The 18,954-nt window shown below is 50.2% G+C and overlaps 1 protein-coding gene across 1 annotated transcript in view; it reads left to right on the forward strand.

Moving 5' to 3' along the window:
• ASTN2 (astrotactin 2) overlaps nt 1–18,954 on the forward strand; it is a 351,565-nt gene that overhangs the window by 103,799 nt on the left and 228,812 nt on the right. Inside the window, exon 5 of the mRNA XM_071453747.1 lies at nt 8,029–8,136. Within this exon, the coding sequence (XP_071309848.1) occupies nt 8,029–8,136 (108 nt within the window). The remainder of the gene's footprint in view (nt 1–8,028; nt 8,137–18,954) is intronic.

Here is an 18,954-nt window from a genome sequence, read left to right on the forward strand (position 1 = left end):
ATCTTGTCTAGCCTCGGTTCTAGGCAGCCACTCCAAGGCATCAGCCATGGCCAGAGGCACTTGGCTGGGGAGGAAGGTGGGAGCCTCCTCATCCTCACTGCTGAAAGTGGGCACACCAGAGCTCCTCTGTGATGGGGTGAGATAGGGAGAAACCCCACACGGATCCTCTGGGCGGGCTGGTGGAGGTGCCTGTGAGTTGTGTCACATCATATCCCCTCCAAGGGATCCTGCTGCAAGCTCAGAGTCCCTGTCAGCTGCCCCAGCTGAAACACAATGAAACAGTTTCTTGTCAGCTTTTAGTTTCATGAAAGGGTGAAACTCATTTTGGCTGTCACTCCCATTATTGGGACATCTCTTCTTTCTGCTTTCCCAGTGCTTGGGGGCTTTAGGAGCTGCAAAGACAGTGGGAGCACAGCATTCATGGGTCTAAAGGCTGTACCACGCAAAAGGCTGTGCCAAGGGTTTGGATCCAGGTGTCCATCTCTGGAGGAGGAGGAGATATCAGATCCCTTCAGGGGTGATGGGGAGGAAGGTCCCTTGGCCATGATCTGCCCAGTGCACTGAGGGTCTTTGTGTCAGCTCTGGGAGCTGGGAAGGAAATACTTTCCTTTCTGTTTATTCTTATTCTTATTCTTAAAAAAAAAAAAAAAAAAAAACACCAAAAAACCCCCCAAAAAAACCCTTTGTTTTTCATTTATTTATGAGTCTGAAATGTGATCTTTTATTCCTGATATGTTTTCCTGCGATACAGGCCTGGAGAGGGCTTTTTTTTTTTTATTATAGCTCTGCCCATAAATTATTTACTTGGTGTGAAGAAAATGTTCTGACTCTTTAACTGGTTTAAATTATTTGGTTTGTTTTCTAGTAGTTATTCAAATACACATCTCTGGATTTTAGTGTGGGTGCAGGTGCTCTAGGGTCCACGGAGACTGTCAGGGAAAGTTTCCCTGATTCCCTGCTCCAGCCTCTTCTTTTTCTTCTTTTTTTTTTTTCTTTTGTGTGTGTTTTTATTTCATTTTTGAACTGGAGGTAAGAGGCTTTTTGGTCACTAATGGAACAAGTCAGTTAATCCTTGCAGCTGAGTTTAGGAGGAGGCACAGTGCCCAGCTGCAGGCAGAGCCTCTGGCTGAGTGGGAGCAGAGTGTGGCCCTGAGCCAGCCTGGCTTGTCCCCAGCCTCTGGAGACATCCCCACCCCATTTCCCACCTCTCCAGGGTTCCTCTGCCTATTAGTGACCATGGGAAAGTCAGTGGTTATCAGGGCAAGAGGACCCTTGGTTTCTCTCCATCTCTCCCCACTGGTTTCCTCAGCATGAGAAAATGAGATTGTTTTGTACCCAGAGTCTGTGAGGGATGAGGAGCCTGAGGCAGAAGGTGCCCCACGGGCTTCAGGAGGGGACTCTGACTCCCAGAGTCCCCAGCCACAGGGATCCCTCACCAGCACAGCCTAAGAAAGAGATTTTAAGCTCTCAGTCCTCAGAAATCCCCAAAAAGCCAGGTAGTGCCAGTGTCTCCAGTGGAGATCTCGCTCTGCACACCCCCATCCCATCCATCCTTTTTTCCTCTTAATTTAAATTTGTTTTTCCTTGTAGAGGTGGTGGCTGGGTGCTGCTGCTGAGCTGATCCATGCCATTCCCTGCCCATTCTCTGGCTTCTTCTGTGCTGGAGGTTTTGTTTTTACAGCCTGTGGTTACCTGTGCCTCTGGCAGGCTGGAGTGCAAACAACCCCTCAGGGCAAAGGATGATACCACAAAACTCGGGATGTTTACATTTCCCATCCAGTTGCAAGCATAAACCCTTTGCCTCATTAATCCATGGCAATCCATGAGAGTTGTTTTTTCCTCCCCTTAAATGAAATTGTCCATTTGGGATCCATTCATTTCCTCCTAACAGCCTCGTGACAGTTCCACTGATGGAGTTTGCATCCAACTTTCTTTCTGAGTAGTGACAAGTCAGCCTGATGGATGCATGTGTGTAATTATTTTCTTGTGGTTTGATTTAATTAATGTTTAACCTCATCAAAGCCCTACAGCTGGAGCACGCTCCCTGCAGGAACTGCACACAGCAGAAGGATTTCCTCCTCTTTGGAAAGGCCCTGAAAGGGTTTCCGAGTGCTGCTCCTTCAGAAGGATGGGATAAACCATCCAAACCTGATCCCCAGCTCAAGGGAAACAAATCTGGGATAAACTTTGCCTTGTTTTCCTTCCCTGCTCTGAGTGTGCATAAGCTGCTGCCCATTGCTCCTCATTAAATCTGATTTAGTCCTGAGTGTTTCCAGCAGCTCTGGGAAAGGTGCTGTTTCCCCAAGTAGATTGACTTAAAAAAAAAAAAAAAACAAAAACAAAACACCAAACCACATCACCCTCTCTATTTACAATGCCATATAACTTTATTTTGTCTAATGACTCTTTCATACAACCTTTCTCCCTAAACACTTCTATGGAGTGAAGCACATTCAGAGCTTATAAATAATTGAGGGAGAGCGAGGATGGAGAGAGCCGAGGGTGGGAGGGGAGGGCTGGAAGGAAGAGGTCTCAGCTGGGGGCTGGCAGACCTGGAGGGAGGGAGGGAGGCAGGGATGCTGCATTCCAGAGCGTTTACTGATCCTGAACTGCAGCCCCAGAGCATCCCGGCCTTGGCCCGCGCTGTGTGCCCAGCCCCGGGCTGGGAGGTGCCCTTGGGGTGGCTGCTGTGCTCAGAGAGGGGGTCTGGTGCCCTCTCCTGGGGCAGGGCTTTAAAAACACTCTGGATTTGGGAAGGAATAACCCATAACGGTCCTTCTCCCGAGACACCACGTGCTGTTCATCGGGATGTGCTGCCTGCTGGGGATGCAGTTCTTGTGCTGTGGAGGTCTTGGCTGTGTCCTAAGTTAGCCAAAGCTCCCTGAGGGAGGAGAGCTGGGGCTCAGCTGGGCTCATCCGTGGTCCCTGCTTTTGCCAGGACACCTCTGCTTTCACCTTGCCCTGCCTGACTGCCCTGTGGTGCCTGTGGAGTGTCACATTTTGCTGGTGAGGTTTTGCTGGAGTTCACCTGCGAGCTTTCACCTCACCTGAGTCACAATATCATGTCCAGCTCTTTGAGTTGCTCCTTGGTGATAATAAAACCCTTCAGGCTGTGCAAGGGCTGCTGTCTGGGGTCAGCATGATCCCAGATTTTCCCAGTGGAAGCCCATGGCTCTGTCACCTGGCTGCTGCACCTCCTGCACTGGTGGAGTGTTCTGGGTGGAGACAGAAGGAAGAGGGAAGACTGGGGAGGAGGAAGAGTTTTCTCAGCTGTATGTGAAGCCAGTGTGTGTGAACATACCCCTGCCACAGGATGCTTTGTTTTAAAGGGCTTTTTTTCTTTGTACTTTTATGGTTTTGGGGTTGACTAAGTTTCAAAAGAAAATGTTTGTGTATTTATTTTTTTTTCCTCTTTAAATCTGCATCTAATTTACCTTTCTCTGACCACTCTGACCACATTTAGTTGCGCTTTTTTTTTTTTTTTTTTTTGGTCAGTTTTCTGGTGCTCTTTTCAGAGTTAAATTAATTGAACTGAAAATTTCCACTTAGCTAATTGCATTGCCCTGCCAGCTCTTAGTGCTGTACTGGCATTCCTCACCCAGATTTTCCTGGGAAACCTGGGAACAGAGGGCCTTGTTGAACCCCCAGAAGGCAACACTGCACGGGGTGAGTGAGCACAGAATGGGGTGAACCCAGCGTGGTCAATGAGGGGAGTTGTGGGTCTTTAATTCTGTGCTATGTACAGGGATTTGCCCTTTTTCTGGAGGAAAATGAAGCAGAGAATCGTTTTTCCATTGATAGCGGCTGCAGAGTAGAGGGATCACAAAGATGTCACCCAAGGTGGCACTGCTGGGGACAAAACTAAGCTTCCACTTCTATTAGAACATCCAACTTTGCAGGATTAAGCAGCTGAGGTCAGCTTGGCTTCAGATAGGAGTTATCCAAACAGCTACTGTTACTTATTTCTTTATTTTACCTCAGTTTTGATTCCTTTTACGTCTATAGCTCTTTCCCTGAGATGTTCTACGACCTCCCGGCTTCAGGGAAAGGATTAAAAATGTCATGTTTGTTCTTTATGTCCTCTTTAAAGACAAACATCTCACTTTTAAAAATATTCACATGGCTTCAGCTAACAAAAAGTCGTTGGGGATGACTCTGGTTCCTGAATTTTATTTCCTTATCCCCACTCTGCATTAACGGGACTGTCTTTAATTACACCATAACGAGGTGTTTGCCTTGGCACCCCTCCTTGCTCCCCACTAAATTAATGCTGCACTCAGAACAAGCACCCTGCCCCGGCTCCTGCCTGAGCTGAGATCTATTTGAAGGGATTAACGAGCTTGTAAATCTGCTAACAGGATTAGAAACAAGAGCATCTTCCTTGAGCTCCCCTGCCCCACTGCCTGCTGAACGAGCTGGGCAGGAGATGGGTTGGGTGAGGAAGGGGAGCTTTGTTTTTTCTCCAGTCTCAAAAGCAGGAGTAAACTGGGTGTAAAGAGGGAGTATCTCCCTGTGAGAGCCGCTGGAGAGAGTTGCCAGTGCATTACTGGTACCCAGCCCTTCAAAATTGCCATTTCCCTGTTCTCTGCCTGTAAAGCATCTTATTCCAGTTTGTAACTGATTGCAGTGATTAGGGTCTTTTAGTTTTCTGATACTGGGTGTTTTTCTCCCTGTTTTTGAAGGAAAGGGAATGCTGACCAGGCAGGGCTGCTTGGCTTTACCTGGATGCTGTCCTTGTTTATCAGTAATTGTTCATGGGTGCTCTCTGCCATGAGCATCCTTGGCCCCATCATGATTATTCTCAGCCCCGTGCCCTGGTGAGCAGCCTGTGACCAAGGCTGGTAATGGACCTGGAAAAGGAGGCATTGCCCCAGTTGGAAATGTCTCACTGGGCTAATTTGGTCAGATTTTGGGGCCAGTTAAACATGAAATCAGGTTCATGGCAGGATTAGTTGAGGATTAGCGTCCCTGTGTCCTCCAGATTGCATTCTGAGATCCTCAAAGCCACCACCAAGATGTGCTCCAGCATCCTTGATGGCCCAGAGGTGTGAAGGCACATCCTTGGTGTGTGCCCCAGGCTGGTGTTGCCAGGCTGACCCCTGGCACCGCGTGTTGGGTCAGAGGAGACATTTCCTCTGCAGGCTCGGGTCTCACAACTGCTGTATTTATACATCCTGCTCAGCGCTGGGTAATCAGAAAATGCAATATCGCTGTCACCAGCTCTCTGAAGACATCCAGCCTGAGTAATTTAACATGTCAGCTCCATCCATCACGGGCACGCAGCCGGCACACAAACGCAGAGTGGCCGGAGGGGGCTGGGCCGGTGGCTGGCAGAGCGGCTGCTGCCTGTGCCAGCTGGGTGGAAAACGCCAATCGCTTGGGTTTTTAAAAAAAATTTAAAAGTTTAATAGTAATAGAATGGTTATAAAAATAGTAATGCACTTGGAGTAATAATAATTTGGACAATTTGAATTAGGACAATATGAGACAATAGAAACAAAGAGTTATGGATGTCTGGGTAGCTTTTTCTGGGCAGCACGAGCCTGAAAGAGCCCAAAAAAGGACACACGTTAACAGAGGATTAACTCTTAAAAGCAATAGCCCGTTGCATATTCATACACTTCATACATGATGCATAAATTCCATTCAAACACAGGATTCTGTCTGGTCATCGTCAACTTCTTCCTCTGAATCCTGACAGCGCCTTCGAGGTGGGAAGAAGTTCATTTCTTCTGATAAGAAGGAAATAAATTCTTTTTCTCTGAAAGATTTAGGTGTCCTGTGGCTGCTATCTCGCTGCAAGTCCTTTCTTTACAAAACAAAAGTATCCTATATAGCATAGTTTCTATTTTAACATTATGTTATGACCTAAAACTATATTTAACACACTACTTAAGAGAATTAATACAGCATCACTTTCTAACACAACACATATAATATTCATTTTAATATTTGCAAAAAGCCAATCATATAATACACATTTTTCATAGGTGTGACAGCACACAGAGCACCAAAGGGGCTCCCTCTGTCCACCCCAGCCATCTGCCTGTGCAAAAGGGGCCAGTTCTGGTGCATGGGAAGGTGACAGAGGGATGTGCCATGTCCTACCTGCACAGGCAGCGTCCAGGTCGCTCTCCCAGGCAGGGGCAAGGGCTGTGCTATGTCACAGACACATTTTATGAAAAAGTCTTTCCTTAGGATTCTTTTCTCCTGAGAAGCTGAGAGGCCACAGGAACAAAATGTAACCAATGGTTATCTGCTGCTGTGGAATGCAACAGGTGCATCTGGGATTGGTCTCATGTGGTTGTTTCTCATTAATGGCCAATCACAGTCAGCTGGCTCAGACTCTGTCCCAGCCACAAGCCTTTGTTATTCATTCCATTCTTTTTCTATTCTTAGCCAGCCTTCTGATGAAATCCTTTCTTCTACTCTTTTAGTATAGTTGTAATATAATATATATCATAAAATAATAAATCAGCCTTCTGAAACATGGAGTCAGATCCTCATCTCTTCCCTCATCCTGGGACCCCTGTGGACACGGTCACAGTGCTGAGCTCTCAGCAGTGGGGGGCTCTCCCATAACTGGTGTCTGTCCCCAGCCCTGGCCCCTGCAGCACCCCCTGCTCAGTGAGAAGGGGATTTGCAGCAGGGCTGCAGCCCTGGCTGGTTGCCCAAGGCCTGCGTTAGAAGCCCAGGTTAATTAAGATTTTCCTCACTCATGCAAATAATGCTTATTGGTCTTAGCACTCTGCTGTGTCTCTCAAACCCCTTAATGTGGGTGTATCATGGCTCTGGCTGTTTTTTGTGGTGTTTGTGGCTGAAGAGGGGTTGATGATGGGTCATGGTTTGGGATCTTTAACCCCCCCAGCCCCTGCCCAAGCACTAAATGCTGCTGTGTGCAAGCACTGACCCTTCCTGCTGCTCCCAGGAGGAAAGGAGCCAGCAGAGCCCCTTCCTGCCCTGGAGGGCACTGCTTGGCCAGGGCAGGGCATGGCCAGGGCAGGAGCCACGTGCTGAGCTCCTGGCGTCCCTCTGGCTCCTGCCAGCCGCCTCTCATCGCCGTGATTGAGGATTTCAGAGGGCAGAAGGCACCGCTCATTTTCTGTTCTCCTGCCAAGAAATGGGGAAATTGCACTGCTGCCTAGAATAAAAGATTTTTTAAAAACAGTAAAATATTTTAATGGCAGTTTAAAGGGCCACTGTCAACCCCCAGAGGCCTCTTTTCTTTAAGCTCTGCAAAGATTGAAGGACTTCTGCCAATTAGAGTCTGTGGTGCTTTTTAAGTATCCATTGCTTCTTGGTGGGTCTGGGGATGGAGCCAGCTGGGCTCCTGCTGCATCCCACACCATAAATGGAGAGGAGGAGGCCGGGTGAACCATGGGCCAGCCCTGCTCCTGTCAGTCCTGACTGCTGCTGTCACAACAAACTAGGGGAGCAGATGGACCAAATTGGGTGCTGAGGAGCAGAAAAGACCCTCAAGGGCGTCCTGGGTGACCCCCAAGGGCTGTATTCCCCCTGTACCATTTGTCCTTGCTGGGTTTGCTAAATTTCACTGCATTTCACCACGCAGGTGTCCTTGGGGAGAGCAGCTGTCACACTCAGGGGTTTTCTTTGTAAGTCCCTTGAAATATATTGGTGTTTTTATTTCTGAGGATAGAATGTGTCTTCTTATATTCACATCACTATAGGCACTGTGGGGTCTTGATTTTTGATGAAATCATGAATGGTAAAAGTTCCTGATCACTACTGGTGACCCCAAGCATGAAATAATGAGTAGTAAAATGAAATCATGAATGGTAAAAATTCCTGATCACTACTGGTGACCCCAAGCATGAAATAATGAATGGTAAAATGAAATCATGAATGGTAAAACTTCCTGATCACTACGGGTGACCCCAAGCAAAGAACCTTAGCAAGGAGCAGGGATTGCTGGCCAAATCCTCAGCTCTGCTGAGGAGCTCCTGGCTCCACCTGCTCCTGAGCATCCCAGCTGCCAGGACTGATTTTTTTCCTCTCTATTGCCTGCAGGTGGGATCGGGTTTGGACGTGCCAAAGGCAACTCTGGCTCAGAGGCAGACGATGAAACCCAGCTCACCTTCTACACGGAGCAGTACCGGAGCCGGAGGCGAAGCAAAGGTACAGAAGCCACGGTCACACCTGTGTCTGCACCCTGCTGTTAGGGGGAAAGAAAGGCTTGAGCACCTTGGCTGTCCCATGGGTGATGGTGTCTGGTGCTGCCCGAGTCTAAAGGACAGCCATAGCAGTCTGTGGTGGTCAGCACGTCCCAGGATGTGCTGGTTGTGTGATGCAGCACCATGCAGAAGCATAAATCCTGTTTCCCATAAATCCCATTTCCCAGTCATGTTGCTGAGGTTCTGGGTTTCTTTGATGGTTTCTAATATCAGTTACCCTCCACATGCCCTGGCACTTCCCCAAAGCTGCACCAGTGGGGAGTGGTTGTGTCTGTCCTCATCCTGGCACTGATGCAGCTGTCAGGGATGGTTACCCTGGCAATTCGTTGCTCCAAACTCCTGTTTCCTGCCCTTTATTTCCCATGCAAAACATTCATTGGATGAAAATTGCCCAGCCTTCCACTTGGCACAAAGGCAATTAAAAAGAACAAATTCAAAACGAGAGTTGGGGCAGGGATTTGTAGACCCAAGTCCCTTTAGGCTCTTTTGTGAGTTAGAGAAGCCAAGAAACTGAAATATCATCTGGAGTTTGAAATTAGTGTCCGCATTTCCTCTCATCACATCACACCATATCGGTTTTTTTTGTCATTTTTTTCGGGATGCTCAGCCCGAGCCGTTTGGTGGAGGAGAGGACGAGTTCTGCTGCTGCTGCTGCTGGGTTTGAAAAATCACTGTCGGGAAATAACTCCATTGGGAAGCAATTTAAAAATTGCACAGCGGGTCTGCTCCCTCCATTTGTTTAGTGCAGGGAGCCGGGCCCCGGCAGAGCGTGGCAGCCAGATAGATGCCGGTGCCCACCGCAGCAGCACGAGGCCCCATTTGTTTCCATGATGAGCCATTCCCATAAATGCTTCCAGTGTGTTTATTTGAATGTGAAATTGCCTCAACACCTCTGATCAGCTCCATGGCTGCACACGGGAATAAGCTCACGCATGCACAGGGGTGTGCTGCACTTGTTCCTGCTCAAAGGCTGGGCCTTCAATTTTACATGTTTGGGGTTTTTTTTCCCTTTTTTTTTTTTTTAAATGTGTTTTAGAACCAAGAGAAATCATCACCATGTTTAAACTGACCTTTTGATGAAAAGGATGAGAGGATTCGTGAGTTCCTTCCTAACCTGTTGCGGTGCAAACACAGCTGTGTTCAGGGGAAAATGATAAAATCAGAATCCCAGAATGGTTTGGGTTGGAAGGAACCTTAAAATCACCTTGTTTCACCCCCTGCTATGGTCAAGGACACTTTGTACCATCCCAGGTTGCTCCAAGCCCTGTCTAACCTGGCCTTGGACACTTCCAGGGATCCAGGGGCAGCCACAGCTTCTCTGGGCAACTTGTGCCAGGGCATCCCCACTCTCACAGTTAAGGATTTTTTTCCCAATAAGCTTAAGCTTAAACTTCCTTTTAACCCTGTCCTCTGTCAGTTTGAAGCCATTTTCTCTTGTCCTGTCATTCCATGTCCTTCTCCAGCTCCCTTCAGGTACTGGAAAGCTGCAGTTATTCATGCCTAAGCCTTCTCTTCTCCAGGCTGAGCAATCCCAACTCTCTCAGCTTTTCCTCATGGGAAAGGTGTTCCATCTCTCTGATCATCTTTGTGCCTGTGTGACAGGAGGAAGGAATTGTTATGTTGCAAATGGACAAAACAAGCTGTCCCAAAACACTGCTGGTACAGAGATCAAATTTCCCAGGTGCTGGAGTAGCTTTTTCAGTGACTTATTCAGGAATACTGGGCAGGCTGTGACAGCCCTTGGGTACTTTGGAAAAGTCACTGAAGTTTGGGGTTTTTTCAGCTTCCACTAGGGAAAGGAGTGATAGGGCACAGGGAAGGTATGGAAAACTGTGTTTTAATGAGAGGCAGATAAATTTTTACAAGGCTGCCTTGATGCCATTCCCCTTGAGGTCAACTGCTCTGCAAGTCTCTTGAAAAAGGCTCATACTGGATGTCGGGTACAAAGATATTTTTATTGACGTCTATGTTGGTTTTTGGTTGTTGGTTTTAGCTTCCTTGTAGGGCAAATATAAAGGAAGAGATGAATGGGAAGAATTCCTTTCTTTCCCTGTGAATAAGCTGTTGTTCACCTGGGCAGCTTTGATGGCTGGGTTTGAAGGGAATTCAAGAGGCAGAGCTGCCTCGCGCCGTCGCACTGGGCTGCCTGTTAGATCTGCCTTAGTGTTTGAGCAATGCTCTGAGAACCTGGTTTGTTCATGTTCACTGGGGGCTAACTGAGGGAATTGTCTTGCATAAAGTCCCCATTGTACTTCCCCTCCTGCCTGGATAAATTTGGCCATCGCTACATCCTTGAAAGGAATTTTCCATTATCCTTTCATTGACTCTCCTCTCCCTCATGGAAGCAGAGCAATAGCGTAGTGGGAAGTCGTAGCACCGAACTCATAATTACAAGTTCAGCCAAGATCCATAATTGGACAGGATTGTAACTCTAATAGAGAAGGATGCATCGTCAGATACAGTTAATTCTTACAATGATCTTCCCCTATTGATTTCGCCAGGTTTGCGTGCCGTTGCTGGTGCCTTTGGGTAGTTATCAGGTCCAAGAGAGGGATTCCTTGGGGTTTCTCTCCTCGGATAAGATTTTGTAGGATTGAGCCTAATTACTTGCACTGTCAAGGCATTGATCCCAGATGATGCCATGGGAAGTTTCCACTTAGGAGGTGTGCAGGTTTGCTTTTATTTGAGCTTGGTTAAGTGGCCTCCTGTGTCTCCTGGAGAAGGAGGACAGCAGGTTCTCTAGTGCTTTGGCAAGGCAGATTAGAGAGACATTCCCACAGGACAATGTTCAGCAAGGGAGAGTTTGTTCTGGCAGCTCAGGAGAAGCAGAGCCTCTGGTACCTGGTTTTCAGTGCAGGAATACATGGAGAACTAAGAGGCAGCACCTTCTGTGGTCACAGAATGCTGCACCATTCACCTTCCCAGCCTCTAGGGCTGTGGGATGCCCTTACCCTGATGTTACCATGTCTTTGGAAAGTCCCAGAGAAATTATAGGGCAGAAGAGTGTAAGGAGTAAAGCAGAGGAGATCTTCCCCTGCAGTCTTGGTCTTTACTGTTGGGCTCAGCCCCATCTCTGGGATTTGAGCTGGGAGAGGCATTGCTGGCTTATGCCAAGAAGTGCTGTGTTCACCCCCAGATCTTCAGTGAGACACCTTTCCACCACAATCCCTGCCTGTGCCCACACCAGCTCCTCGCTCTCCACTTTGATGGATCAGGGTGAGCTCTGCTCTGTGGCATGCAGTCTCAAGGGAGCTGGAATTCAGATTGCTTTTCCAAGTGAAACAAGTCCTGAGAGAGGCTGTCAGGCTGTGCACAGCTCTGTGCTCAGAGGCTGAAGTGACCCTCAGCTGGGGCCAGGAATGTTAGATCTGCCTTTGTGTTTGAGCAATGCTGTGAGAACCTGGTTTGTTTGTTCATGTTCACTGGGGGCTGAGGGAATTGTCTTGCATAAAGCCCCCATTGTGCTTCCCCAAGTAGGTTTAGTGTCCAAGAAGGTTTGCTCCTTCTTGCTGACCCCCATTGTGCTTCCCCAAGTAGGTTTAGTGTCCAAGAAGGTTTGCTCTTTCCTGCTGACCCTCAGCACCGACTCCTCGAGGATTTCCAGAAATCAGATTTTCTTGCAACCGATTTACAAGATTTGTGCACCACAAGACTCTGCTTGCTGTGGGGGCTGGCTCCCCTTTCCTGTTCCCCTGGGAGTCCCAGGAGTTGTGGGAACCTCTTTGCATTCTGGCTGTGGTGCACAGATGGCTCCTGTCCCCAGAGCTGTTGGTCACTGCACCTTCCACCAGTGCTGAGTCTTTGTGAGAGAGAAGCTGACAGTGTTGGAAGGATGTGAATCCACATCTCCCGCTGGCCAGCAGGGCAATATCAAAGCTTTGATGCTTCAGGGTGGGATGTGCTCAGTCAGGTTCCACTCTGAGTTGGAGAGGAAAATATTAGTAGCAAAAATCCCCGTAAAGCAAGGAGGCAGAGCCCTGTGCACAAACTCCACTCCTGCTCCATCCCTCTTGCTCTGGGGTGGGGTTTGCCCTGTGCCCAGCAAATGTATTCAGCTCCAAGTGTGACTGTGCAGCCCTGAGTTTCCCTGGTCACAGGCAGCACCTTCCTGTTGGTGAAACCAAATAGTGAAAGGTGTGGGGGAAGCAGCAGCACTGTAACTGCAAGGCTGTACCAGCTCCCTACCCATCTCATTGAGGATTCTGTGAGTTTAATGAGCCCCTCCTTGCTGGAGGGGAGGCACAGGAAAGGTTCCTGCACCTCCCTCTGCTTTCCCAGGCCACAGAGCAGCTGCTCTGTTAGACAGAAATGTGCAGCAGATGCTGCTGGGTTGGGGGAAACTGAGGCAGGGAAAGTGATGATGTCACCTGGAGACCCTGTGAGGGGCTGAGCCACCCCAAGCCCATTTGTCTTGGAGACCCACAGACTGTCTGCCCTCCCTTGCACTCTAGTCTGAGCCTCTGTGACCTGCTGGGAGCCCCTGGGACCTGCCAGGAGGTTCCCATAGCTGCTGCCAAACCCCTGAGTCTGGGCCTGGTGTCACTCCCCATCCAGCAGGGGTCGGGGACAGAGTTTGTGGAAACCCAGACACAAAGCGTGGGGTGCAAAGGCAAAGGGATGCTTTTGTTCCTGGGATGGTTGAGGCATGCTGGAGGGCTCCCAGCACAGTGTCCACCCACCTGGGGTTTCTCATGGAGTGTCCTCAATCTGTCTCTGGTGTCTGCTTGAGCTCGAGCTGCACCACCCTGAGCCTGGGATTGCTTCACCTCTCCTGGCATCGCCTGTTAAAAGAGAAAGGGGGAAAAATCCCACTCTGTTTTCCTGCACAGCTCCCCAGCACCCCAGGGAAGGCAGGACATGGCTTTGGGATGCTCCTGCACCCCAGGGAAGGCAGGACATGGCTTTGGGATGCTCCTGCACCCCAGGGAAGGCAGGACATGGCTTTGGGATGCTCCTGCACCCCAGGGAAGGGAGGACATGGCTTTGGGATGCTCCTGCACCCCAGGGAAGGCAGGGCATGGCTTTGGGATGCTCCTGCACCCCAGGGAAGGCAGGACATGGCTTTGGGATGCTCCTGCACCCCAGGGAAGGCAGGACATGGCTTTGGGATGCTCCTCAGCTGAGGTCTCTGTGAACAAGGCACCTGGCTGTTTCCACAGCATGCAGTGATGGTTTTGACAAATTAGCAGAGTTCAATTATGTACCTTGGATTGGTGTCAGCCCCGTGTGTGCGTGTGCTGGGCTGCCTGGCGGAGCCTTCTGAGGGCTGTTAGAGAAATGAGAAGCTGAGCTTTGATCTGCCTCTGTATTTGGTGGTTAAAACAAGGCCTTTTATAAAGGAATATTAGGTATTCGGAGTCTACTACATCTGAGGAAGCTTGGCTTTGATCCTCTCCCATCTCCAGAGGCAGCAGGCAGTTATTATTTCATGGGGAACTAAACGAGGTGCAGAATGAAATTTGGGTACTGCTCTCTTTGCTGCTGCCTCTGGCCTCGCTGGAGCTGAGTGAATGCTGCAGGCAGGACATCACTCCTCTCTTCCACGCTCCTCAGGGAATTGCCTCCCTGCTCTGCCTTAGGCTTGGCTCGCCTTCAGACTGGGGGAGATGCTGCTGGCAATCAAGGGGGGACAAAAGGGGATAAAGCAAACATGTCAATCTGGGCTGCTTCCAGGGCCATGAAGGAAAAATGGGTCTGGCTGTGTCTGGAGCTGTCTGGCTGTCCCTGGGGATGCTTCTCCCTTCCTGGCAGCCCTGTGTCCATCCCCTCCTCGCGTGGTCAGCCCATGGCATGGACAGGTTAGGATTCCTCAGGGATACAGAGCCTATAGGATCCATCAGGAAGGGACACAGAGCCTTTAGGATCCCTCAGGAAGGGACACAGAGCTGTTAGGATCCCTCAGGAAGGGACACAGAGCCTTTAGGATTCTTTAAGAAGGGACACAGAGCTGTTAGAAGCCCTCAGGAAGGGACACAGAGCTGTTAGGATCCCTCAGGGAGAGACACAGAGCCATTAGGATTCCTCAGAAAGGGACACAGAGCCTTTAGGATTCTTTAAGAAGGGACACAGAGCCCTTAGGATGCCTCAGGAAGGGACACAGAGCCTTTATAATTCTTTAAGAAGGGACACAGAACCTTTAGGATCCCTCAGGAAGGGACACAGAGCTGTCAGGATCCCTCAGGAAGGGACACAGAGCTGTTAAAATCCCTCAGAAAGGGACACAGAGCTGTTAGGATCCCTCAGAAAGGGACACAGAGCTGTTAGGATTCCTCAGGAAGGGACACAGAGCTGTTAGGATGCCTCAGGAAGGGACACAGAGCTGCTCCCTGCAGGGACAGACGGACAGGTCAGCCTGTGTGGTGCACACCCAGCTGGGTGTGCACATGGAGCTGTGCTGCTCTTTGTGAGGCCAGGAAAGAGCAGCTCAGATGGGACATCACAGCTCCCTTGTGACCTGCAGATCCCCAAATGTCAGGAATGAGGTGATTTTATGATACAGATCTTTATGCCCCAGAGCACCAGGGTCCCTCCCTCCCTGCAGGCTGCACCCCAGCACCACAGCCATGCTCACACTGTGATGTCCAGGGCCGTGTGACACTGGGGGATGCTCCTTCTTCCCAACCATTCTCTGCTCTCCGTCATGGATGCTGCTTTTCCAGCGAGTGAACAAATGTGGTGCTTTTTCATGATGGCTTATTTTGCCTGCAGAGCAATGAGGCACTGCAACAGCCCATAAAACCCACTCTGAGTCCCTCTCCATTCCTGCTGGTCTCTGGCTGTGCAGGGGAGCTGGGCTGGGGTTGCTCCAGCCTCCTTTTTGCTCCTTTAATCACTGGTGGCTGTAGGGGTGTGTGACGGTGTTCACAGGGGTCTGAGGATGAGGGAAGAGATGAGGATCTGACTCCATGTTTCAGAAGGCTGATTTATTATTTTATAATATATATTATATTAAAACTATACTAAAAGAATAGAAGAAAGGCTTTCATCAGTAGGCTGGCTAAGAATAGAAAAAGAAGGAATGATAAAAAAAGCTTGTGGCTCGGACAGAGAGTCCGAGCCAGCTGGGCTGTGATTGGCCATTAATTACAAACAACTAACATGGGCCAATCCCAGATGCACCTGTTGCATTCCACAGCAGCAGATAACCATTGGTTACATTTTGTTCCTGAGGCCTCTCAGCTTCTCAGGAGGAAAAATCCTAAGGAAAGGATTTTTCATAAAAGGTGTCTGTGACAGGTGTGGGGGTTCACTCATGCCCCTGCCCATTCCAGGGGTACTGAGCTGCTGGAAGCTGGAGCTGGGCAGCACCAGGGGCTGCAGGTAAATGCTGCTGGAGCTGCAGGCACTTTAACTTCCCTGGACTGCGCTGGAGATAAAGGCTTTTACATCTGTTCCTGGAGGCAGTGCGGGTCTTCCCATTTATTTATTTATTTTCCGATTGTATCTGATACAGCCTCAGCGAGTAATTGAGTGTTTGAGAGTGAAAAATTATCTCTCCGGCTTGGCCCTTATCTTGACAGCAAAGCAGCACTTTTAATTTAATTTTGTTCAGAGCATGTGGGTAACAAATTTCACTAATCGCTCTGCTGTCGCCCTCCGCATGGTAACGAGCCTCTTGTTTCCCAGGAAGCTGAACATAAACACGGAGCTGGATGCAGGCAGGAGGGGGGAGAGGGCTGGAGCTGCTTGGAAAATGAAGATGCTTTTGGTTGTGGATTCCTGTGGCACCGTGGATTTGTCTCCTGGCTGCAGAGGGTGGTGGATGTCGCATGCGTGATGTTTGGCTGGAGGGGGAAACTGAGGCACAGAGGGATGTGCCCCGAGCCTGGGGAGCTGTTGCAGAGCAGAGATTTGTGTTCTCATCCTGTTCTGTCAGTTTGCATCTATTCCAAAAATAATGGATGGAGGCAAATGATGGTTTGGGACTTTTTGTTTTTTTGAGGCTGCAGCCCAGTTCCCCAGTCCCAGCTCAGGCTGCAGCGTGCCAGTGGGACAGCAGGCAGTGGGGTGTGTGGTGAAGGCCCAGCCAGGATGAACAGCTTGAGTCCTTGGACATCTCTTGCCACCAGCCCCTGGGACATCTCCTGCCAGGTCCTGAGCCCTCCCTGCCACCCTGGCCTCCATCACTTCTCTTTCCTCCTCATTTCTAAAATCAATTTATCTGTCTGCCCAGCCCTTCGCTCGCTGAGCACAATCCTCCCTGGGCTGTGACTCAACACAAACTATTTCATAGATAATGATTACTTTTTCCCCCCCTTTTTTCCTGTAGGAATAATGTTTTTGCTACACTGTATTGAAAATTGCTTTCCCTTCTCCTTAAAATGAAACCTTCCACTCAGATTTGCCTTTGTGCTTGTATATTGTAAAATTGGGACTCATTTGGAGTGTAAAACAAAAAAAAAAGATCGGGCCTTAATTCCAGGAGAAGTGCTTTCATTGATTTTCATGAAAGAAAATTCCAGTGCAGGCAATATCTACCTTTAAATATGTAGCTGTTTCTTTAATGTGATTTTATCTCAACCAATTCAGCACTGAGAACATGAAAGCAAAACTGACTTCATTGATTTTAATTGTCCCTGCCTAGAGAAATGCAAAAAAAAAATATAGCAGTGCCAGGAGAGCAAATTGAGTTTGCACAAATTCTTCCCCCCTTTGCTGTGCCAGAAGATCTAAGATATGTGGGCAGGAGAATCTGCCCATGGTGACCCTGGTGCTGATGGGGCTGGTGGATCAGCATCTCAGCCTGTGCCATTTTGGACATCTCTATTTCCCTCCTCTCTCCTCAGCTGCTCATTCCTTGCCCAGCCTTCAAGGCTTTGCCTTTGCCCCCTTCCTCCTCTGGGTTGGAGTTTGCTGCTGAGGTCTCTCTGCCAGCTGCAGCACAATGCCTTAGAGCAAAGGGGGAGCACCACCAACAGCTGTATAATTAGGAAGCAAATACATTTATTCAGTACATAAGGCTGTATAACTCCAGGAGCACCTGAAGAGCTGAGGCTCAGGCTGCTGGAGGAGCACAAGAGCTCACTGGGATGCACAGGAGCTCGGTCAATGAGCCCTTGACCTTGCTGTGGGGTCCAGCAGCCCAACCCCAGCCTCCCCACAGTGCCCAAGCCACCCCTTGGCACCCTTGTCCCCCTGACCCACAGCCCAGGGCTGCCTCTTCTCCCTGTGCTGTGCTGGAGGATGTCTCAGCTAATTGCTAGAGGATAATTCATAAATGTTAATAGTATTAATCTGATTCAGCATGTGCTCAGCAAGATCTAATCCTCTATAAATCGAGAAGCGACTGATCTCACCCTTCTGCTGCACAGCGTGGCTGCCTTTCCTCCTCCTTTCCTCATTCCCTTCCTCTGTGCACCCTCTGTGTCCTTGGGGGGGTCTCCTCAGGGGTCTCCCCCAACACAGGGGAAGCAAAGCTGCCACTTGAGGGCTGATCCACATCCTGCTGACTCTGGGATGAGGCTGGAGACTGCCCAGTACCCAGGCTGTGACCCAGAGCTGGGCTGGAGCTGGGAGCACCTTCATTAGGCACCTTCATTGGGATTTGTCCAGGACTGCAGAGGAGAAGATGCCTCAGGAAGAGGCTGGGACCAGGTGTGGTGTAGATGGTGTGTGATGAAACACCTGCCTGGGCTCTCCCCCCTGCCTGGGGGGCTCATTGCATCCACATCCCTCTGCTTTAGAAGGAAGGGGCTCTGGGGCACTGGGTGAGGGCATGGTGGGGTCATGGCGCAGGAGAGCTGTGTCTGACTGGAAGGAGGATCTGCCATCTCCATCCCATCCCAATTTCCAATCCCATCCCATCCTGATTTCCCATCCCATCCCATCTCAATATCCCATCTCAATTTCCCATCCCATCCCATTTCACATCCCGTTCCATCCTGTCCCATCCCATCCCAATTTCCCATCCCATCCCAATTTCCCATCCCATCTCATCCTGATTTCCCATCCCATCCCCATTTCCCATCCCCATTTCCCATCCCCATTTCCCGTCCCCATTTCCCGTCCCCATTTCCCATCCCCATTTCCCATCCCCATTTCCCATCCCATCCCCCAGAGGGACCATCCTGCTGAGGAAGAGGAGGCTGCAGGGCAGGAGGGGAGGCAGGCAGTGCTGCTCCCTCCCCGTGCAGGGCTGCTCCATGTCCAGAGCCTCCTGCCAACAACCACAGCTCCTCTTAATTGGCGTTTGCCTTGATTGGACACGAAGTGCCCCTCGCAGGACACCCGGGGACGTGTCTGTGTGTGACGCTGTCCTGGAAACGCCGCTCTGTCCTATTAACGAGCCTCTGCTGGAACAGAGCCGTGGAGCTTTAGGAGCCCCATTCCTCTGGCACGGCAGCGACACCGGCGGCTCCGGGAGCATCCCGGGGCTGTCAGCTGGGCTGGGCTGGGCTGGGCTGGCTGTCCCCAGGGGGTGCTGCTGTCCCCTGAGAGGTGCTGCTGTCCCTGAGCTGGGCTGGGCTGGGCTGGGCTGGGCTGGCTGTCCCCAGGGGATGCTGCTGTCCCCTGAGAGGTGCTGCTGTCCCTGAGCTGGGCTAGGCTGGACTGGGCTGGGCTGGCTGTCCCCCAGAAGTCCTGCTGTCCCCAGGGATGCTGCTGTCCCTGAGGATGCTGCTGTCCCCAGAGGTGCTGCTTTCACCAGAGGTGCTGCTGTCCCCAAACTGGGCTGGGCTGGCTGTCCCCAGGGATGCTGCTGTCCCCAGGGGATGCTGCTGTCCCCAGGGGTGCTAATGTCCCCGAGCTGGCCTGGCCTGGACTG

This window comes from Agelaius tricolor, unplaced genomic scaffold (genome assembly GCF_023055355.1).
Source record: "Agelaius tricolor isolate 1412-34295 unplaced genomic scaffold, bAgeTri1.0.p SCAF_37, whole genome shotgun sequence".
Taxonomy (NCBI): domain Eukaryota; kingdom Metazoa; phylum Chordata; class Aves; order Passeriformes; family Icteridae; genus Agelaius; species Agelaius tricolor.